Below are 24,584 nucleotides of genomic sequence, written 5' to 3'. Positions count from 1 at the left end.
TTAGGTCTTTCAGTGCTCTGTCAAACTCTTCACAGAGTATCATATCTCCTATTTCATCTTAATCTACATCCACTTCCATTTCCATAATATTGTCCTCAAAAACATCGCCCTTGTATAGACCCTCTATATACTCTCCACCTTTCTGCTTTCCCTTCTTTGCTTAGAACTGGGTTTCCATCTGAGCTCTTGATATTCATGGAAGTGATTCTCTTTTCTCCAAAGGTCTCTTTAATTTTCCTGTAGGCAGTATCTATCTTACCCCTAGTGATGTGCGCCTCTACATCCTTACATTTGTCCTCTAGCCATCCCTGCTTAGCCATTTTGCACTTCCTGTCGATCTCATTTTTGAGACGTATGTATTCCTTTTTGCCCGCTTCATTTACTGCATTTTTATATTTTCTCCTCTCATCAATTAAATTCAATATCTCTTCTGTTACCCAAGGATTTCTATTAGCCCTCATCTTTTTACCTACTTGATCCTCTGCTACCTTCACTATTTCATCTCTCAAAGCTACCCATTCTTCTTCTACTGTATTTCTTTCCCCCATTCTTGTCAATCGTTCCCTAATGCTCTCCCTGAAGCTCTCTACAACCTCTGGTTCTTTCAGTTTATCCATGTCCCATCTCCTCAAATTCCCACCTTTTTTCTTCAATTTTAATCTACAGTTCATAACCAGTAGATTGTGGTCAGAGTCCACATCTGCCCCTGGAAATGTCTTACAATTTAAAACCTAGTTCTTAAATCTCTGTCTTACCATTATATAATCTATCTGAGACCTTCCAGTATCTCCAGGCTTCTTCCATGTATACAACCTTCTTTTATGATTCCTGAACCAAGTGTTAGCTATGATTAAGTTATGCCCTGTGCAAAATTCTACCAGGCGGCTTCCTCTTTCATTCCTTACTCCCATTCCATATTCACCTACTACGTTTCCTTCTCTTCCTTTTCCTACTATCGAGTTCCAGTCACCCACGACTATTAAATTTTCGTCTCCCTTCACTATCTGAATAATTTCTTTTATCTCATCATACATTTCATCAATATCTTCGTCATCTGCGGAGCTAGTTGGCATATAAACTTGTACTACAGTGGTTGGCGTGGGCTTCATGTCTATCTTAGTCACAATAATGCCTTCACTTGCTGTTTGTAGTAGCTTACCTGCATTCCTATTTTCCTATTCATTATTAAACCTACTCCTGCATTACCCCTATTTGATTTTGTATTTATAACCCTGTATTCACATGCCCAGAAGTCTTGTTCCTTCTGCCACTGAACTTCACTAATTAGCCACTATATCTAACTTTAACCTATCCATTTCCCTTTTTAAATTTTCTAACGTACTTGCCCGATTAAGGGATCTCACATTCCACGCTCCGATCTGTATAACGCCAGATTTCTTTCTCCTGATAACGACGTCTTCTTGAGTAGTCCCCGCCCGGAGATCCAAATGGGGGACTATTTTACCTCCAGAATTTTTTACCCAAGAGGATGCCATCAGCATTTAACCATACAGTAAAGCTGCATGCTCTTGGGAAAAATTACGCCTGTAGTTTCCCCTTGCTTTCAGCCGTTCGCAGTACCAGCACAGCAAGGCCGTTTTGGTTAGTGTTACAAGGCCAGTCAGTCAATCATCCAGACTGTTGCCCCTGCAACTACTGGAAAAGCTGCTGCCCCTCTCCAGGAGCCACACGTTTGTCTGGCCTCTCAACAGATACCCCTCCGTTGTGGTTGCACCTACGGTACGGCTATCTGTAACGCCGAGGCACGCAAGCCTCCCTACCAACGGCAAGGTCCATGGTTCATAATTATAATAATTAGTTGTATTGTGGTGGCTGAAGCAGTTTTTTTTTACAGACCTATGTCAGAACCAATGAAAAAAAGGAAACAATACAGTTTCAAATACTTGAAGAATGGCTTTATTCAGATGCCTGTAAATAAGGCATTAGCAGTGCATCTGCTCTGCCAAAGAGTATTCTCAAATGATGCAATGAGACCTTCCAAGTTAGAACATCTGGCAAAAGTAGATGCTAGTAAAAAAAAATTTGTCTTACTTTCAAAGCCTCAAGGAACAACATTCAAGGCATCAAAACCTGCTTAATATGTCTGGAATGGCATTAAATGAAGATGTGGATGGGTTACTTGCTTCTTACAAAATTTCTTTACATACTGCTAAATCAGAAAAATCCCACACTATTGGAGAGGAGTTGATACGCACAGTGAAGTTCTGCAAACCGTTCTGCACAAGCCACCATCTGATATCACGAAAGTCCCTTTGACCAATAGCATAGTATAGAGACGGAAAACACACACACACACACACACACACACACACACACACACAAATGCAACTCACACACACGACTGCAGTCTCAGGCCTAAGACTGCAGTCGTACATGTGTGAGTTCCATTTGTGTGTGTGTGTGTGTGTGTGTGTGTGTGTGTGTGTGAGAGAGAGAGAGAGAGAGAGAGAGAGAGAGAGAGAGAGAGTCTTTTTGTTGTGCCTATCTGCAACTCAGCATCTCTGCTATATGGTGAGTAGCAACTTTCCTTTTCATAATATTGTTACATTCCCATCCTGGATTTTCCATTGTTTGATAGTAGACACAAGCAGATGAAATGTCCAAGGATGTCAAAAACTCTCTAAAAAGTTTTTTGATGACTACTGAGTTATCTTAGCAGGTTGATGATATTATCAAAAAACAATTGTTTACATCTTGCTTATGATCATTCCATAAAATAAGGAAAAAATCTGTCAAGAACTATTATTTGTCTCAAAATTAGGAATAGATTCTAAAGTAAAATCTGGTATGCTGAACACTACCTTAAAGAAAAAGATATTCCTCCGAAAAATATTGTGTCAGTTGCTATAGATGGTGCTGCAGCAGTGGAAGGATGATACCATGGGCTAATTTCATATTTAAAAAGGGCAGTATCAAACAGAGTAACCATAATTGACATTTGGTAGCAAAAAACCTTAGCGATCACCTTCATAGCTCTTTATAGTTCATAATTGCTGCAGTTAACAAGATTTCAACTGTCTGCTCCTACACACAGAGGTTCACTGGCTGTCATAGTGTACCTGACTAAAAGGTTTTACAGCTTCTGCTACAGTTTTAACGTTTTTTGAAAACAAAGATCATTTGTTTAGGGTTAATTGACTGAAATTTAGGGGTCATATACCATATTTGACTGATCTGAACAGTAAATGTAATGAAATGAATCTACAGATACAAGGAGATGAGTTTAATTTAATCAAAACAAAGGCAACTGTTCCTTCTTTTGTGTCAAAACTTGCCTTGCACAGATACAATTTAGGTTGAAAACGATTTTATCAGTTTCCAAATCTTTCTTCTGTGAAAACAAATGATGACCATTTACTATTTTGTCAGCACATGGAGCCATTTAAAGATTTTACAAACAGATTTGAGGATGATGTTCAAATGACTATTCCAGATTGGGTACTGGAACCTTTTATCCACATATATCAAAATTATCCTTGCAGGAAAAGCTGATAGAATTTTCAAAACATGAAGAGTTAAAATTAAAATTCAACAATGCATGCCAAGAATTATGGCTAAAAAGATAAATTCCTATATTGTATCCAGCTTTATGGGCTGCAGCAAAGAGGTATTTCATCGCTTACCCATCTTCATATTTACTAGAAAGACGATTTAGCATGGTTAGCAAGATAGTTACCAAGAACAAAAACAGACTGTCAGTCTTAGAGTGCAGAAATTTGGGATTGTTGATGACAAAAGTGATACCAAATATTGTAAAATTATTGTCATTATACCAAGTTCAGATCTCTCATTAAAAATATTGTAAAATTTTAAAATATATATTTGCTACGCAACCTCTGAGAATGACACCAATATTGTTAATACCTTTCAATAAAAGTAATTTTGAAAAATGTAAACCAGCTGGAATTTGAACACAGATGCCTGCTTATTTAGAACAGTGCTCTTAGAAATTCAGCAGCTGGAGCACAACTCGGACAGTTCACACTTCAATCTTCCACTACTTATCTTCATATCTTTCCCACCTTCTGAATCACAGCATTGTTGGATTACCGTATTTACTCGAATCTAAGCCGCACTCGAATCCAAGCCGCACCTGAAAAATGAGACTCGAAATAAAGGGAAAAAAAATTTCCCGTAAGCCGCACCTGAAATCTGAGACTCGAAATTCAAGGGGAGAGAAAAGTTTTAGGCCGCACCTCCAAATCGAAACAAAGTTGGTCCATTCTAATAGGAGACACAATTTAGGTATAATGAATGATGATACAGCTACAGTAGTTTGGTTCGAGTCGTAAGCTTAGCAGTTAAGCTTTACCACGTAGCCATTGCTATGCGTCAGGCGCTCCGTCCGTATTTATACGGGTACCCTTCCTTTTTCACGTGCTTCGTCTGGTTTGGATCGATTGCTTATTTTGCTTTGATCTGATAAGTGCTGTTTTCTTTGTTATACGTGTTTACGTCACTCTAAGCTGAAAATGCAGTACTGCGCTGTGTCATACATTGTTTGTCGCATTCTGATAGTGCGTGTTTACGGCTTGTCGCCGCTCTCGGCATGGCTTACTTTTGTGCGCGCTACCGCCGCTTACAATTAAAAACAAGAGAGAGGAATCGTCTCATTAGCAAAACAATGGCAAGAGACTGCTATTTGTTGTTACTTACACTGCTGCTTTCTTTGATAATGATCAACAAGAACCAAATAATAGACTGCGTATGATAGAACATGTTCTGAACGAGAGTTGGGCGAAAATTTTTCCCCGTTTGAAAATCTTTGCGGCCGCTTCTTTAGTACGTCAAATTCTGCACAGAAATTAGAGTCGTCTTAGATTTAAAAATCTAGTCAGTTGCCGTGCTTCATTTCTGACTGTATCACTATTAGGCATAAGAATAATATATAAACATGACACGATACGTATATTCTTCCGCATTTGCTGTTGTCTCTAGTTTCGTAGTTTATTAGGCAGACAGGATTTAAATGAGATAGCAGGAAACACGAAAGAATACATGGTAAAATGTTTATGTTCGTATTACTCTTATGGTGAAGAGAATACTGCATGTGATTCACATTTCATCAGGTTCCTATTAGCAACCATCTCTTCTCACAGGTAGGAAAAAATTCAGAACTTAGAGTTGGCCATATTGACAAACATCTCAAATAGTTTTGCCAGTCGGATTTTCGTAGTACATTGAAATTCTGCTACATTCGAAGATGAACAATTCGGAATTTGTATTATTTCGTTGGATAATGTATGAAAATGCAGTGGTCGAAACTCGGGGCGGAGAAAAAAAGCTCGTCTTCCATCTTTTTTTTTTTTTTTTTTTTTTTTTTAAATTTATTTACTGACGCATTGGTTTTGGCGCCAGTATTTACCTTTGTGCCTACAAAGTATGCCTGTGTAGCGCTACATATATTCGACGGCAGAAGTTAGTTGTGGTGGCACCTACCAACATTTTTCAGAACTTCCGCTTGCTTTGCACTCGATTCTAAGCCACAGGCGGTTTTTTGGATTACAAAAACCGGAAAAAAGTGCGGCTTAGATTCGAGTAAATACGGTAATGTTTTTCTCCGAAAAGAGAGCATTGGGTCGGAAAAGGCTGAGAACCTATGCTGTAAATTGACCCATGACCATTCTGATAAAAATTGTGCAAATAATCTGTGACACATGGTATGAACTAAATAATTAACCTAACTAACTAGCTAACTAACTCACTGGTAGTACAGACCTCAAACCACTTATACATCAGATAAGTGGATTATACACTGTCTAGTCACACTGATGTGACCATCTGTCAAAAGCCTGAATAACCAACATTTGCAGTGCAGACCATTGCGAAATGTGCAGGAAGAGTGTCAGCGAGGTTCTGAAAGGTACCAACATGGATATGAAGGCATGATGACTCCAGTGCCATGACCAGCTGTACTAGGTTTTTCACTTGAGGATCCACGAAGCCTACAGCCCGACTGAGATGGTCCCTTAGATTCTCGATTGGGTTCAAATCCGGGGAGTTTGGTGGCCAGGGAAGTATGGTAAACTCATCCTGCTGCTCTTCAAGTCACACATGTAAACTGCGAGCTGTGTGACAGGTAGCACTATCCTTCTGCTATATGTCATTGTGCCAAAAACAAACTGCATGTATGGGTGGACAAGGTCCCCAAGGGTAGGTGGATACTTGGGTTGATCCACTGTGCCTTCAGGAATGACAAGATCATCCAAGGAATGTCACAAAACATTCCTCAGACCATAACGCTCTCTCCTCTGGCCTGGATGACAAATGACTGCATGTATTCCGCATCTTCTTGACACACTTTATATATCCTCCACTGCTAGTACTTCCACCTGCTGTCTATGGGTGGTTATTGCATATTGACATCAAACATATGTGGTGGTCACATTGATGTGACTGGAACATGTACTTTATCCAAAAACTGCAAGAAATTATCATCAGTGAACTATACAACAATATCAAACAGAAATAAACTTATCTGAATTGATGTTTCAGCAGAATGTGAATTTATTGGATCTTTTTTATGACATAGCAAAATATGTTTGCCCCCCTTCCTTTCTACCATGTACCTCCATCAGTCTAAAACTGAAACTGATCATCCTTTTCACCATAATCCAGTCATATGTAGAATCATTTTTATGCCTCCCTGATGGCTCATTTTCCTTATCTATGTAACAGCCAAGAAATTTTAAAGACCTTAATATAAAAACAGCAATTTTGGATGTATGTATTTTTTAAAAACTGGAAATGTGATGGATCTAAGCAATCTTATGTGGTTTTTGTCTCCTTGGTGTAGGATTACCATCCTTTACTCTGTACATGATAACTTGACAAGTGAGGCAAGATTTGGTATCAGCTGAAGCAGTGCTTTAACAGTTTTTCTGATACTCTGAACCTACAGACACATATATAAAAATCCACACTAGGTTGCCTGTGTTGTAGCTCCCATGTCAGTGTTGGATGTCACTGCATTAACGGTCTTTATCCTGGGCATCCAAGGTCTGCATGTGTGCCAGCTGTCTTGCTTTGTCAGTTCTGTTGATGTAATATTGGGCATCATCAAGCTGAAATGGAAACAAAGCATCCATTGCTGCTGCAGTGCTGCAGCCTTTAAATTGTGAATCAGGAAAAACTGTGAGAAAACTGCAGTGCAATGTTGTCCACGAATTTCATGATCCCACTTTCTCGTCAATATCTTATTAAAATATTCCATTTGTGAATGGTAGACAGTAGTCATCCTGTGGATGATGCTCAATTGTGTAATTACTTCTCATACTAGTCTCAACTGACACACTTTTCCACAATCAGAGCTCTTTATATGTGGTGTCTCATGCTTCAAAATTATATCTTTGACAAGAAACCCGGAAATTTCTGAAATTTTGAAAATTGATACAGGCTTTTAACAACTTAGCGGGTGAAATAGTCAGTGCACATTTTTTTCCATTTGCAATATTGCCATGTGTAAACTTGAAAAAATCTCCTCAAGAGACTAATTCCAATCCAATCCACTGCATTAGAACAACTGCTGGAGGAATTGGTACTGTATGTCCTAGAGTGACTAAGGCACATGTTTCCATAATTAGCATTCCCTACAAAGGATAAACGTAATGCCTGAGAGATCACTAGAAAAAATGGCCAATGATACATGCTTCTGATTCCATCAAGGGTATTTACAGATTCAATATGATCTGATGCTGGCATGTCATGAGAATACTTCAGTATGGCTGTCTGTAAAAGAGCTGAAATCACAAGCAACAATTTCTGTCCCACTGGATCATAATTAGTTTAATACAATGTTCCATCTATTAATGGTCCCCAATAGCTGAGTGGTCAGTGCGACAGGCTGTCATGCCATGGGGCCCGGGTTCAATTCCCAGCTCGGTCGGGGATTTTCTCCGCTCGCTCAGGGACTGGGTGTTGTGTTGTCTTCAACGAGGTGGTGATAGGAAGGGCATGAGCCCTCCTCTTGAATTAACCATGCCAAATCCGACCTTAACCATGCTGACCCTGCGTAAATGCGGGACAAAGGCACAAGTAAATGTTCCATCTATTAATGTGAATTTTTACAGCTTCTTCCTTCTCTAAGGCTTCTACAGTATTCAGTACTGCTGGATCTTCCATTTGTTCTGTTGTAATGTTTATTAGTTGAGCAGCGACTGGAACATCACCAGCACTGAAATCCTCCAATGGATTTCGTGAAAAAGAGTTGTCAGTTGGTATCCTTGTGTTTGCATCCATTTTTGTATACAACAACAATGTCCTATTCCCATGGCTTCAGAGTCCTTCTCACCAATTGTGCTGATGGATCCTTCAGGGTCGTCAGCCAGTATAAAGAATGACAGTCAGTCACAACAGTGAATGATCTGCTACACAAAAAGGGTCGGAGCTTAATGACTGCACAAACAACCGCAAGGCACTCTTTCCCAGTTGTAAAGAAGTACTTTCTGAACTTGGAGAAAACTACGGAGGCACAAGCAACCACTCTTCCAGTTGTTTCGTTGATTTGCACTAGAAATGTACCTCTCTCATGACCAGTAGAGTAGGCATTCTTGTAAAAAGTGCCAGGACTGGTAGAGATGACAGTACATCTTTAAAGGGTACAGGAAGATCTTTCTTGCTCCCTGATCCACGAAAAATTCGTGTCTTCCTGCTACAATTCTTGTTGTGGCCACATCTGACAACTGAATTCTTCATGAAGTGTCTATAGTAGGACCACATTCAGAGGAAACCTCTCAAAATCGCACATGTATTCAGAAGTCAAGAAATCTGTTACGGCTCTTATATTTTCTGGACCACAACAGACACTTTCTGTTATCTACATATTCAAAAAATTTTATTTCCTGCACGATGAAGAGGCAAACTTTTGCAATTGGATGAAGACTTGGCTCACGGACACATTTCAGCACTGTTGACAAGTGTCTTCGACACTCTACAAATGTATTCAAGAAACAACATTTGACCAAGTACTTACAACACTCATCCATTTAAGCTAAAGGATGCTAAAGGAGGTTGCCCAAAATGGTTTCAAGGTTGGCTGAAGTGATCCACAAACCAAACAGCATAACTTAGAACTTGTGTGTTATGAGAGCAATCTTTTCCTCATCAGTCTCATTTACTATGATCTGCCAGTAGTCAGTCATTATATCTGTAGTAGAGAAAGACTTTACTCCATTTAGTTAGTTCAAAGCATCATCGATTCATGAAATGAGTTCACATTTGTTTTAGTGATGTTCAGTCAGTTGCAATTTATGATGGAATGCCATTTGCCATCTTTCTTCTCATGAGGACTACAGGAAAGGACTAAGGACACACTGGCATCTTGCAGTACTGTCTCTGTTTCCTTCTGATTTATCTTCTGTTCAGCGGGGCACACACAATATTACGATTATTGGCAGGGGGATGATCCCAAATGTTCATATGGAGTTATACATTGAATCGTCTGATCTACGTTATCTCCATTCTGGATTGGTACATGAGCAATAAAATTGAAACAGGATGACCACTCACCGACACTGTTCCTTATTCCTGCTGGGACCTATTGATGGTTGGATAATAGATTCTTCTGAGGGGGAATTCTGTACCAATGGCATTCAGCTGATATTCATGGACAGCCTCCTCTTCACATACCTCAATAGGTATGGGAAGGAGAGGCTGGTGAAGCTTATAGGTGACGGTGGTAGTGGGATCACTCATGGAAAAATTCCTGTAGTAGTTGGTGTTACAGCTGCACCTTTTTTTAGATTGAAGTCAGCTGATAGGTATACCTGCTTAGAGGAAGTCCCTCTAACTAAGAGCTCACCTTCAGAGGACGTCATGTTCCGAGTAGAGAAGGAATTAGCACATTTCATCAAAATATAAAATTTAGAGATAAAGTTAGTGATCTGCTTATAGATGTTGACTCTGAAATTATTGGTATATCGGAACACCACTTAAATAATCTGACAATTCAGAGGCTCCCTTTATCAGTACACAGATTAGCTGGCTGTTTTTCAAGGAGCTCCTTGTGGGGTTGGGGAGTGGCTATGTTCGTAAAAAACAGTATTCCATTTGAGTCCATAGACGTATCGTGACACTGCACTGAACAGATATTTGAATGTTGTGCAGGGGCAGTTGAATTTAATGAAAGTAAACTTCTAATTGTTGCTGTTTATAGGTCCCCTAACTCTGACTTCAGAGCATTTTTGCTCAAGCTAGGGGGGCTTCTTGATTCACTTTGTAGGAAATACCAGAAATTAGTTATATGTGGTGACTTCAATATAAATTTTTTATATAATTGTGCAAGAAAAAGGATGTTGGTAGATCTCCTAAATTCATATGATCAGATGCAGACTGTATTTTTTCCAACTAGGGTGCAGGGGAACAGTAGCACAGCCATAGACAATACTTTTGTTCGTTCTTCATTACTAGGTGGGAATTCTGTTAGTAAAAGGGTAATTGGCCTTTCATACCATGATGCACAAATTTTAACACTAAAAGGCTTTTGTAATCAAACAGATGTCACATTTAATTACAAACTGTGTAGTAAAGTTAATCCAACAGCAACAGAGAGTTTTTTAAATCTTGTCAAAGAACAAGAGTGGCAGGGTGTTTCTAGTTCCTCATGTTCTTTGAGTGTTTCTTTCCATTAGAATGTTCTGAACGGGGTACTAGAGCAGTAAAAGGCAGGCTCAGTGGCTGACTAGTGGGATAAGGATGTCATGTAGAACAAAGCAGGAATTATATCAAAATATTAGAAGTTGTCACAGTCAAGCTACAGTAGGCCATTACAAACAGTATTGTAATAGTGTTTAAAAATGTCAAAAGGAAGGCAAAGAGTATGTGGTATGCAAATAGAATAGTTAATTTACAGGATAAAATTAAAATCATATGGTCAGTTGTGAAGGAAGTGTCTGGTCAGCAGCACAAGGTTAACGATATAAAGTCAGTTTGTAGTAAAAATATATCAGATATATGTACAGTATTTGACAATCATTTTTCTGAGCATCGCTGGTGAATTAAATAATTATTTAGTCTTTACAGGGAATCATTTAACTCTCTTGGCAAATGTCTTTCCAAGATTGATGTCTAAATACTCCTCTGTGATACAGACAAGTGGGAGATTGTGTTAATAATTAAATCACTGAAGACTAAGGACTCTCATGGATATGATGGAGTGTCTAGCAGAATATTGAAGTACTGTGCTGCAAATTTTAGCCTGGTATTTAGCCGTATTTGTAATTTTTCCTTTAGGAATGGTCAGTTTCCTGAACGACTGAAGTACTCAGTAGTGGAACTGCTTTATAAAAAGAGAGAATACAGTTTGGCTTTAGAAGTTGTTTAACAACTGAAAATGCTACATTCTCTTTTCTCTGTGAAGTACTGAATGGGTTAAACAAACGGTTTCGAACGCTAGGCATATTTTTTGACTGAACTAAGGCATTTGATTGCGTTGATCACAAAATATTGCTCCAGAAGTTGGTAGTAAGGGATGTCATGTGCAACATTGGCTAGGTTTCAAATAGTGCAGTTCATGACGTAAGTTCATGGCTTTTAGAAAATAAACTAACACTAAATCACAATAAGAATCAGTTTTTACAGTTTCTAACACACAAATCAACAAAACCCGACATTTTAAATTCACAGAATAGGCATATGATTAGTGTAACTTTAAATTCACAGAATAGGCATATGATTAGTGTAACTGAACAGTCAAATTTCTAGGTGTTCAGATAGATAGTAAACTGTCATGGACAGCCCATGTTCAGGATCTTGTTCAAAGACTTAGTGCTGCCATTTTTACTATTCGAACTGTATCTGAAGTGAGTGACCATTTGGCAGAAATCAACCATGCATTTGGATCAGACTTCCTTAACTTTTGTGCAGAAAGGTGTGCAGTATACTGCTGCATCCATTTTAATAAGCTACCACTCGAATTCAAAAATCTTAGCAGTAATCCACGCGCTTTTTCAAATCGAAACTGAAGAGTTTTCCTCGTGGGCCAATCCTTCTATTCTTTTGAGGAGTTGCTTCAAAAATTAAGCTGATTCTTGTTGTATTGTTGAGTGCATTTACTTAAACTTATGGATTGACTTTTTTTCGGGTTCATACACATTTTATTTTTATCTGTTATTACTTTTATGTTGTAATTTCATGTAGTGACATGTTCCATGACCTTGGAGATTTGCTCTTTAATTTGGTCCTACGGAACTTGATGTGTAAATAAATAAATGAAGTGATTGTATGGCATATATTGGCTTGGAAATCACCTTTGGGGTTTGGTTGCCGTATTGCAAGTCTTTTTAGTTGACACAGCTTCGGGGACTTGTATGTCAATGATGATGAATATGATGATGAAGGACACACAACACCCAGTAACCGGCCGGGAATCGAACCCAGGCCCACTTATGTGGTAGGCGGTAATGTGACTGCTGCACTACGGAGGCCGATAAATAAATAAATAAATGAATAAACACAGAGCTCTACTTGTTCACTTGTGATGGTTATGACTGTTGCTGGAATATAGATTTGTTTTGTGAGGCTGAGTATCTTTTTACATTTTGTTTGAAATTCACAGTTAAACTAAGCATTTAAACTGTTGACTAGAACACATTGAATTGATGGCAGTGAGAAAGTCAGTATTCAATTGTAGACAACAGTTCAGAACAATTGTTTCTGTATGAACTTGTTGGGATAGCTTCATCAATCTGGAGCTCCAGTCTCCCAAAGTCTATGACTGCTTGTGAAAACTGCAAGAAGTTTAATCCAGGAGACAATTACAGCTGCAATCTGGTAACATGGCAAAGTTCACTTTAAGTTTTCTCCCAATGCAATGGCCTTTGAATTTTGGAACACAATTTTCTTCAGTTTGTTATGTCATTGAAGATGACATCCATGTGACTCCCCAATACCTCTTCTTCCTTATGGATTTTTATCTGCAGGGGTTCATCTCTGCAAATGGTCCCTCATTAGTTTGGTAATGGGTTTCATCCTGCAGATTGGTTGGAGACATCAGCAGCTGCCTGGTGTGTATGGAATTGTCCTGTTGTTTGATGTCTTCAGGAGTAATAATCATTGAACACTATTCTTTTTCTTACTACATACTGTAATATTTTTTTTATTTGTGTGTGGTATTTTGGTGACAATGCTGCAGAGCAGGAGTTTCATTACTTTATGGAGTAATGAAATAATTAGGCCATAAAGTTAAAAAAAGGGAACACTGGCATCTCAGTAGCAGGAAGTTTGGAGAGGCAGCTTTAAATTTAAATTTTTATAGTACAAAAATAAAATATGTCGTTGAAATTTTGCTGTCTTAATATAATGTTAATATAAGGAATATCCTGTTGAATTATTTGTGTATATAAGAGCTGAGTACCAGTTTTGAGATGTAAAATACTGTGCAAATGTAGAACTGGAAAGGGCCAATCAGATTTGGGCAAACAGCAGGTTACAACATGACAGCGTTGAGCGAGGTCATGTGTAGAGTGGAACAACCAGAGTGTGGTGTTGGCCAGGTGGGTGTGATGCAATGTTGTGTCTAAGGGCTTACATTAAAAAATTTCCGACGGCATAAATAAGCTCCAAGGACAGTTGGCTGGTCATGAAATTTTACAAAATCACCAACATCGAGAGCCACCCCACATATAATTTTGTAATGCTGTGTCTAGAAAAAGAGTTAGTGGCAGCAGACTGGGAATTATTACAAACAGACTGACTGCCATCTGCTTATGTATATTAGCCATTGACACCGGACTTTACACTGAAAATAATACACAGTGTAAAATCCTAGTTCTAGTACTTAACAGTATCTACTGGCAACTGAAACACACATCAATCGCATTGTTGGTATTCTGCGAGTTCGTCTCAATGACCTAGAGTCCTGACATCATCACCGGCAAGTGTGATCCTACTCTTGTGTTCACAAATAGTAACAGGGTAATTGTGTTGTTTCCCTCTGGTATTGTTCTTCAGCTATGTGGACCTCTTGCTAATTCTCTCTGCGCGTTCTTGAACTTCCCATCATTGTTCTTAAATCACTGCTCATCTGTATCATCCAAATAAAAGCAGACATGGCAAAAACACATATCATGTCATCCCAACTATTGTATTTATTGACATGGTTGAATCCCTTTAACCATTTCAATATATCCTGGCCAGCACGTCCCGAAATCAGTGCTGGTTGCTTGATTGGAATCTGATCCATTGATGTTTCAGTACCTTTACAATGTGACCATAGAAGTAATGTGCTGTCTGTATTTGGGTTCCTGACTGCAAAAGTGACAGCTTTTGTGAAGCCTTATTGGAGCAATAATGATGGTGCTGGGAAAGTCCAAAACTACTTTGTGTCACTCTCAAAATATGCTATGTAGAATTAAAAATTGAGCACCAGCAGAGAGCTGTGTTAGCAAAAGAACTAAAACATCTCAATGAATGCAAGTTTACTGAGCACACATAAGAGTACAGACAGAGAATGCTTCTATTTTTACACACATGCTATAACAAACTACTGTATTCTTCAAATAAATTAGTCTCAGAAGCTGCCAAAAATAATGTATTTTACGCAACAGTTAATGGCAACAGGCAGGAACAGAAGATTTCTTATGATACTGAACTGCATGCAATTAATGCAGGTAAATAACTGTTGTCTGAAACAGATGGAAAACAAACCACCCCCCCCCCCCCCTCAACGACCCTGCACGCACACAGCAGTACCATAATTTTTTAAAATGTGTGTTACAACAAATAGGATGTAGTAGAGTGCATCATCTTTTGGGCAAGCATTCTTTCAATATTTTGGATAATAACTATTCAGATATCTTCAAGGTGAGTAGGTGACCGAATTAAAACAACTTGACTCAATATTGTGGAGTAAATGCCTCTATGTCACAGATAGCACACTCAGAAACAAGAGTGCCAGTCATAGACAAAAATTTATACATCTGAGAATAAAACATAGCATGTACTAAGTCAGCAAATCCACAGTGCTTACAAATTATGTGATTAACTATTAAAAATGGGTGGAATGTTTTGGAATGCCAGGTAGCGGAGACTCAGAACAATAATTCCTCTGAGACAATAAATGGGTGGCTTCCATTTGCCCAGGCTCTCAGAGGAAATATTGTTCTGAGTAAGGCAGTCCAAACATGCTATCCATTTTAATAATTAACCACATAATTTATAAGCACTGTGGATTTGTTGACTTGGTGGTTGCTTACACACATTCAGTTTTATTTATGACTGATGCTGTCCTGGATGCACACCCAAAAGGTGATGGAATACTCTATACAATGGGTAAACCTAAAAGAAATACAAAATGTGATGTGTCTAACATTAAATTATGATAAAAAAAACATACCATTTATCATCAGCTGGCGGACATGAATTACTGCTTTTAAGTAACTCATATGCTTCTTTTGCCATGTTATTCACATCATATGAAGACAGTGGTCCACAACGCGATGAAATAGATTTGGGATTATTTTTCTGCCTGTATGACACTGTAATCATTTTTGCACGTCGGTTATTCTGCAAACAAGAACATATTTTGTAGTTTCTTTCACAGTAATGAGTCAATTTACGTAACTGAGTAATGTTTGAATGGAATGGTAGGATTCACACACTGATGTGAAGTTCTGGCCACTGAATGACGCACAACCTCTGGACAAGGGATTCGGTGTAATATGCAAATATAACAGAGAATAATGTGTGTATATGGTACTCAAACATCATCCCTCCATCAGTGATATAATATGTAGCAAGTTTTCTGTTCAAATATTTCTGGTAAGAGGTTACCTTCACTGCTATTTGCCACAAGCAATCTATCAGACAAAAACAACATCTACATCTACACACATACTCTGCTAGCCACCGTATGGTGCATGGTGGAAGGTACCTTGAGCCACTACTAGCCATTTCCTTTCCTGTTCTACTTGCAAATAGAGTGATGGAGCAACGACAACCTATATGCCTCCACATGAGTCCTAATTTCTCTTATTTATCTTTGTGGACCTTATGCAAAATATACATTAGCAGCAGTAGAATCATTCTACAGTCAGCTTCAAATACCGGCTCTCTGGATTTTCTCAATAGTGTATTACAAAATGTTGCCTTCCCTCCAGGGATTCCCATTTGAGCTCGTGAAGCACCTCCGTAATACTTTTGTGTTGATGAACCCACCATTAACAAATCTAGCAGCTTGCCACTGAACTACTTCAATGTCTTCCTTTGTTGAGACCTGGTTGGGTTCCCAAACTCGAGAGTGGGTCATACTAATCTCCCTTTATAGGTGACAGTAATATATGGGCACTTTGAGCACAGTCACTTTTTTTATTTTCCACTTCATCCATCGGCTAGCGCCAGAGTGCACTAAATTTGTTGGATTTTTGTTTGCTAGTTAACCAAATATTTATATTCAGTCTGAACATCGAAAAAGCAACTAGGGCTGCACACAGCATGTAAATATACTATTTTGCCAACAAGTCATTACAGTATTTTCCCAGGATTTTTTCCGGATACGCTAAGCGCAAGCAAAGGTTGCTTAAGCCAGCTGCCATGTAGTAATTTGTTTGGAGTAGACCATTTGAGCTGGATGTCCTTCAAGTTTTCTGTTGTATTCATCAACATGACATGATTGAAAGCTGTAACTTACCCATTTACTGTTTTATTTTCAGTTTCGAGTGCAAGCGAAGCTTGCTTATGTCTGCAACATCACAATAGAATTTTTGGAAGTTTTTATGGTAAACTTATTCGGAGGATTTTTTTTTTACATTCAAAAATTTTTGTGTGCAAATCATGTGCCTGCTTACTATGAACTGAATGAATCAAATTTTTTAATAAGGAAAAATAAATTCATTCTCGAAAATAGTAAAACCTTCAGCACTGTTTGAAGGAAAGCCCTCCAGTTTTTTTTAGTGGTAGGTACTCCTTTATTCCAATTATCCAGAGGGCTCTTAATGGCAATTATAATGGATTGATTTAGTTAAATATGTAATTGATGAATATAATAATATGAAACATTCAATAATACAAATGAAGCCAAAAGATGTAAGCAAAGAAAATGAAAAAAGAAAAATGTTAGTGCAAACTGTTCATGTAATGAATTTGATAGGTACTGATGCTAAATATAAAACAGATGACAAAGTAAGAATTAGTAAATTCAAAAGCATCTTTGAGAAAGGATTCACAATCAATTGGTCAACGGAAATGTTTTAAACTGAAGACGTTATTTATTCTAACCCAATCAATATAAGTTAAAAGCTTAGACAGCGAAGAATTGAAAGGAAATTTTTATGAGCAAGAACTGCATGAAACAAATTATACAGATGTCTATCTTGTTTTGAGGCAGAAAGGTGACGAAGTGTATGTTATATGGTTAGGATTCAATAATTTGCACATCAGTTGGATGGATAAAACTAAAATTGTCTTATAAAAATTCTTTCATATAAATGAAACTCATTACTGAAAATTTAAACATGTTCAGTATTAAACACAACATTCATTCTGCTAATTGTTTTGTTACCGGTGACAGAGTGCATTTTGATATTAAAATAAAGGTTGACAAAAATGATTTAGGGTTGGAATTAACTGAGGTTTTTAAATCTGAGTTAATTGAATCAAATTGTTGTAATGAATTCCGTTTATTAGATGCATATAAAAATCGTTACCAGTGTCGTATAAAATTTAAATATGAAAAAAGCAGATGAATCTTCACTCTTATTGTTCAACAAATGAAATTTTTTTTTTGTATAAATGGAAGCACAACTGTCGAAGCAGCCTTCAGATTGCATCAAATCCAAATTCTGTAAATACTGTTAAACTGAGAAGCAAATTGATGATATTACTCCACAGAAATACACAAAAGATGAATATAGAAAAATATGTAGACAATTTGTGAATGAATATCAAATTAGAATTTACAATAGTAAATGAATTTCTTGTTTTCGCAGGGAAAAAACATTTCTGTATATTAGTATAAAAATCCCGTTCAGCAAATTTGGAGTCAAGAACATTCAAAAATATTATTGTCAATGAAAAAGGGTGAAAAATAAGAAAATGCCACAGCAGCAGTTGAAGCAGCTTCAGCGCTGCGCACAACAAAAAAAGGTATTGTTTGTAAAGAAGTTAAAAGTCTACATTGCTTTTATTCAAACCCATCACATAAAGATAAATATACTGACAAATGTAAAAAAAGGTATTTTAGAGTACATGAAAAGTAAAAAATTTAATGCTCTCAATTTGTTTTTATTTTAAATTATGACAAGTGGTGCAAATTTCCATGCGCACAACTTCGTGATTATTGTAGAAGAAATAATTTAACTAATTACAGTACATTAAGAATAGATGACTTAATTAATTTAATTACTTCAATAATTTACCTATTTCAACAAGAAATATTAATAATTTCGAAGTAACTGAACTCAGAGCTAAAGGAAAAAAAAATTTGTTACAAGAATTTCTGTTTCACCAAGATTTATTCGCAAGACTAGATCAGAATTAATTAATTCAAATTTGTTACAAGAATTCCCATTTAATCAATGATTATATGAAAAGACAAGAGCAAGACCAAAACGGGCTGATGAATCTATCAATCTAGAAGATAATACATTTCATATTGAAATGTTAACAATTCTAAGATGTGGTAGAGGGAAAAAAGTGTAACCAATGATTAAAAATGATGACAATTATGTTGTCCAATAGCGATAATAGTCATATTAACATATCACACAAATTTTATTTTAGACGGAGAACTAAGTGCTCCTGGAAGTAAGAAAATTAGGAAAGGTGATAAATATAAATTACAATAAGAACTACTGAAATTTTATGTTACCAGTTAGGTGAATACAACAAAGAAGAATTTACACTAGATGATATTAAAAAAGTTGAGTCATTATTGGATATTAAAACAAATGTGTGTCCCGAAAATTTCAATTTGGTTGTATATTGCGGGGCTGTGAAAGAAAAAAAAAAATATCTGTACAAAACTCACAACTATTTTGATGTAATTAACAGCATGACAGCTTTCTTAGGATCATCATATTTCTGTGAGAAATGCAATAAGTCATATAACAACAAAATGAAACATGAATGAAAAATAAAATAAAAAGTATGTATATTATGCAAAAGACTTGAACACAAAATAGTTTAAAATAAAATATATTGTGAAAACTGTAGTTGATTTTGTTATAATGATGAAAATCAGCAAAGAGTTTGTAATACAACATATAAATGTGAAGAAGGTAAAAAGATTTGTTTGAGATTGGAAGAACATGAAAAGTAGGTATTAAAAATTATAAAAGTCACATGCAATGCAAACTGCAAAAATGTGGTATTTGTGAGAGAGACTTTAATGAAGAAACTAGAAAAGACTATAAAGTCAAAGTTGTCCAAAATGTTGCAAAAACAGTTGTTATGTTAAAAGAGAATTTAAAAATTATTATGCATCCCAGTGTTCCAACTGCAACAGAATAATTAAACGTAAAGTGTATGAATCTTGTGCAGAATAAAAACCAATGAAACTTCCTTGTACATATACCAAGAAATATATGTTTTTTGATTATGATGCAAGAAACAGGAATACATATTCCGAATCTCAAAATTGTTCACAACGGTGATCTTTAAAACTAATGACAAATTCTGTAAGTGGTTGATATCTGAAGAAAACAAAAATTATACATTCGTTGCACACTATACTCAAGATTATGATTCACAAGTTGTTCGGAAACACTTTGTTGAAAACACAATAAAACCATATAGTATCTACTCAGGAACTAAATTAATGCTACTGGAGATAAGACAATTAGGTCAAAAATTATAGATAGTATCAATTTTCTACAAGCAAAACTTAGTAAATTCCCAAAAATATCTCATCTCAAATAACTGAAGAAAGGTTACTTCCCACATTTGTTCCATCCAAAAGAAAATGAAAATACATAGGGCCTGCAAAAGAAAATTAAATACATAGAGCCAATTTCCAATATCTAATATTATTACGCCAAAACACTGAAACACAAAGATAGAGAAGAAATTTCTTGATTGACATAGTCAAAAAGTTAAAGAAAATTATGTATTCAGTATGAAAAAAGAAACTGCCGAATATTGTAATTCTGATGTAGATATTTTGAGAAGTGGTAGTTAGAATTAAGAAAACAACTGCTAGAAATAGCAAATACTAACCCATTCTGTTATTTAACAATTGCTGGAGTTTGTATGTGAATGTACATATCCAAATATTTGCCTTAAAATACAATTGCCATATTGGATAAAGAACACTGTCAGATCATTTGTGTGTACAGAAAATAAGAGTGGTCCTACAACATTTCTCTGGGGCACTCCTGATGATAACGCTGATCTCTTATTAACACTCGCCGTCAAGGAAAACATACTGGGTTTTATTACATAAGAAGATTTGAGCCACTCACATATCCAGGAACCTAGCCCATAAGCCCAGACGTTAGTTAATAGCCTAGAATGGGGCACCATGTGAAATACTTTCAAAGTCTAGGAATATGGAACTGCCTGCTGTCCTTCATCCATCGTTCTTAGGATATCATGTGAGCAAAGAGAAAGCTGAGTTTCATATGAGTTATGATTTCTAAATCCAAGCTCATTTTGTGGACAGAAGTTTTTCCATCTCAAGGAAATTTATTATACTGCAACTCAGATCATGATGCTCAAGAACTCTGCCGCAAAACATACAAGGATTGGACAAAAATATGGAAACATCAAAAACAGAACACATTACCATGCCTAACATGGTGTAGGAATGCCATTTGCATTCAAAACAGCTTCCAGTCCCAGGTCCTATATGGTTTTCGAGGGAATCTTATATCATTCTTCCTGAAAAATTGTTGTGATTTTGTGTAACGATGAAGGAGGTAAATGCTGAGCACGCACTCTCCTCTCCAAGTAGACTGCAAAGGTTCAATAATATTGAGATCTGGTGACTGCGGTGGCCAGGAGAGATGCAAAAATTCATCCACACATTCTCAGAAACAGTCCTGGATGGTGCAAGCTATGTGAACAGAGGCCCTGTCATCTTGGAGGACAACATCACCATAGGGGAGCAAACACTGTATTATGAGATGGTTGCATAATCAATGGCTATAATGTGACCTTGGAGACTAACCATGGGGCCTACGGAATACCATAGGTGCCCATATCATCATCACTGAATCCCTGCCATGTTTTACTCTTGGCAGCAACAATCTGCACCATAGGCTTTGGATGATTTATGCCAGTCATTAACTCTGCCAAAAGTTGGAAACAGTGTCAAACAAGACTCACCCAACCAAATGACTTTCTTCAGTCCAGATTTTATGGCTTTGGCACCCTTCTTTCCTGTTACAGCCATGGTTTTTGAATTCTAGCTCAGCCTGTAGTTCCCTGCTTATTGAGCTCCCTTCCTGTTGTTTTGGTGCTGACAGGGCTCACAAGCGCAACGTTAAGTACTGCTGAGGCTTTTGCAGCTGTCGTTCTCTTATTTTTCATACTATCTTCCTCGATCACCATCTGTCTTGGTCACTCAACACACACTTTTATGCACATTGTCACTTAGCAGATAATGTTTTTCCACTTTCCCTGTATAAGGCATAAATCTTCTATATTGTGTCTTTTGGAAGACCAAACACTGCAGCTCCCTTAGTTAAGGAAGCAACCACCGTAAGAGTACTGACAATCGATTTCCCTCTGCTCAAATTCACTTGGCTCTGACATGATGTACTCATGACTACGCAGAATGCTGTTTTGACCATGAGTGACATCTGAACATATAAAGAATATTGCACAGGTACCATTTGTGGTCAGATACAACAATGCAACCTGCAGGCTTGGTGAGATCAGCAGTTATGTTAGAGCATGCATTTCTCTCAGTTTTTCCACATTTTTGTCCAACCCCTATACAGTCTCAATGACTAGTAGTGCTTTCACCAGGACTTTTTTATTTCTGAGTAAATTCTCCTGAGTTAACTTAGTTACAGTTGAATCAGTAGAAAAAGTAAATAACTACGGTTTGGACAATACCCATGGATAAAATATCTACCATCAAAATATAAGGACCTTCATAAGAATCAGCTTTTAGTAGCAACACAAGAAAGTGAAATGGCAAGTGGAATATCAACAGATGAATGAGGGGTACATTTTAAGTTTTTACAAATGACAATTAGATGGTGATATTTTTGGTGTGATATCTCTGTTGTCTAAAATTCATCATTTGTCATCATCAAAAATGTAGGCCATTTTACAGAAAGAAGAGAGAAATTAAAGAAAAATCATCTGAAGGTTTTCATTGGATAATGGTTTTTAATAATTTCCATAAATGCCTAATTTAACAAAAATTGTTCAAATAATTTCATTTCTTGGGAAAAGGATAGGTTGCTACTCACCATAAAGATGACCTGTTGTGTTGCAGACAGGCACAATGAGAAGACTGCCATCTGGATCCTCCCCTGCACCAACAGCAGACGGCAATTATTCTTACAACACATTTTCCACCCTGCTCCCTCTGTTCTATCACCTCCTCCCTTCTCGTATCTCCTTGCTTGTCCTTATTGTGTGGTGCCCTCTACCAATGCACCCACACATCCTTTCCCTTTCCTGCTCATCTTGTCACTCCCTTCCCCCCTCCCCCCTCCCCCTTCCCCCACACCTGACCTCCTGTTGCTGTGCCGCCACCTAGTACCTGCGCGCCCTGCCAGACATTCCCCTTCCTCGCCCCACTTCAGATTGCTATTTACATGGCAGTCGCATTCGGGTCGGAGATGCCAGTGGTAGCGATCATATATGCATGAGGTATACTTGCTTGTGTGAATGTGTGTGTGTGTGTTATCTCTGCTGAAGAAGGCTTTGACTGAAAGCTATAATGTGTAATAGCTTTTTCATTGTGCCTGCCAGAAACTCAACGAGTCATCTTTACAGTGAGTGACAATTTATCCTTTTCCTGATGTTGCTGATATTCCAACCTGTAATTTTGATTGATTCAATAATTTTCTTGGATAGATAAAAAATCTACTCACCAAATGGCAGCAGGAGAACACATATTATATAAACATATTTAAATTTGCACACTTTCAGAGCCAGTGGCTCCTTCTTCTGGCACAGGGTTTGAAGGAGAAGGATGAGGGCTAAAGGAAAAAGACTGGTGAAGTTTAGGAAATGGGGAGAATTCAGAAAAGTTGCCCAAGTTTACCACACGGGGTGAGAAGAATGGATTGATTGTTGGGGACTGCAGCAGATGAAATTTGAAAACCTGAGAGCTAAAAAGGTGGAAGACAGAGTAATACACAAGACGGAGATTACTACCAAAACAACAAAAGATTGTGCACAAACTAATAAGAGCATAAAGATAAGTGGATTGTATGTGATGATAGAGATATTTGGAGGGGGGAGGTGGGGGGGGGGGGGGGGCGGCAATAGACAGCCCAGAAAATGAAAGATATACAAAACTTAAAGGGAGTGAAAAAAGGAATAGTTACTGTGAAGAAATGCTGAGAGCAAAGAAATTAATGCAAATCGAGGCCAAATGGGTGGCAAGAACCAAATGTTGTGAGGCTAGTTCCCACAAGCGGAATTCTGAGAAACTGGTGCCTGGGAAAGAAACCAGATGGCATGTGTGGTGAAAAAGGCACAGAGCTCACAAATGTCATGTTGTAGAGCATCCTCTGCAACAGGATATTGTGTGTTGCCAGTAAACACCCTCTACCTATAACCATTTTTGTAACTAATAACTAGGTGGTACTCATGCTGATGTAAGAGGCCAAACAGTGTTTACGTAACAGTTATTATATTACTTAAGTTTTTCACAGGTAGCTCTCCCTTCATTAGTGTATGTTTTGCCAGTTACAGATCTGGTATAAGTGACAGTAGAAGGGTGCGTAGGGCAAGTCTTGCACCAGCGTCGGTCACAGGAGTACGAACCATAGGGCATGAAAATGGATGCAGAAGGAGCATAGGGGCTAACAAGAATATTGCTTGTGGATCTATACCAACATTCTCCACATATATGGTCTGTCTGGCTGAAAGCAAGGGGAAACTACAGCCGTAATTTTTCCCGAGGGCATGCAGCTTTACTGTATGATTAAATGATGATGGCGTCCTCTTGGGTAAAATATTCCGGAGGTAAAATAGTCCCCCATTCGGATCTCCGGGCGGGGACTACTCAGGAGGATATCGTTATCAGGAGAAAGAAAACTGGCGTTCTACGGATCGGATCGTGCAATGTCAGGTCCCTTAATCGGGTAGGTAGGTTAGAAAATTTAAAAAGGGAAATGGATAGGTTGAAGTTAGATATAGTGGGAATTAGTGAAGTTCGGTGGCAGGAGGAACAAGACATCTGGTCAGGTGACTACAGGGTTATAAACACAAAATAAAATAGGGGTAATGCAGGAGTAGGTTTAATAATGAATAGGAAAATAGGAATGCGGGTAAGCTACTACAAACAGCATAGTGAACGCATTATTGTGGCCAAGATAGATACGAAGCCCACACCTACTACAGTAGTACAAGTTTATATGCCAACTAGCTCTGCAGATGACGAAGAAATTGAAGAAATGTATGATGAAATAAAAGAAATTATTCAGATTGTGAAGGTAGAC

At 37.6% G+C, this 24,584-nt stretch overlaps 1 protein-coding gene across 1 annotated transcript in view; it reads right to left on the bottom strand.

Annotated features, from left to right (window-relative positions):
• The window catches only part of LOC124613418 (DNA polymerase eta), a 194,202-nt gene that overhangs the window by 31,460 nt on the left and 138,158 nt on the right, over positions 1-24,584 (bottom strand). The window contains exon 8 of the mRNA XM_047142120.1: positions 15,353-15,522. Coding sequence (XP_046998076.1) covers positions 15,353-15,522 — 170 coding nt within the window. The remainder of the gene's footprint in view (positions 1-15,352; positions 15,523-24,584) is intronic.

The sequence above is a fragment of the Schistocerca americana genome, chromosome 4 (genome assembly GCF_021461395.2).
Source record: "Schistocerca americana isolate TAMUIC-IGC-003095 chromosome 4, iqSchAmer2.1, whole genome shotgun sequence".
Lineage (NCBI taxonomy): Eukaryota > Metazoa > Arthropoda > Insecta > Orthoptera > Acrididae > Schistocerca > Schistocerca americana.
Note: the sequence above shows the minus strand (reverse complement) of the source record. Positions and strands in the feature narration are given on the sequence as shown.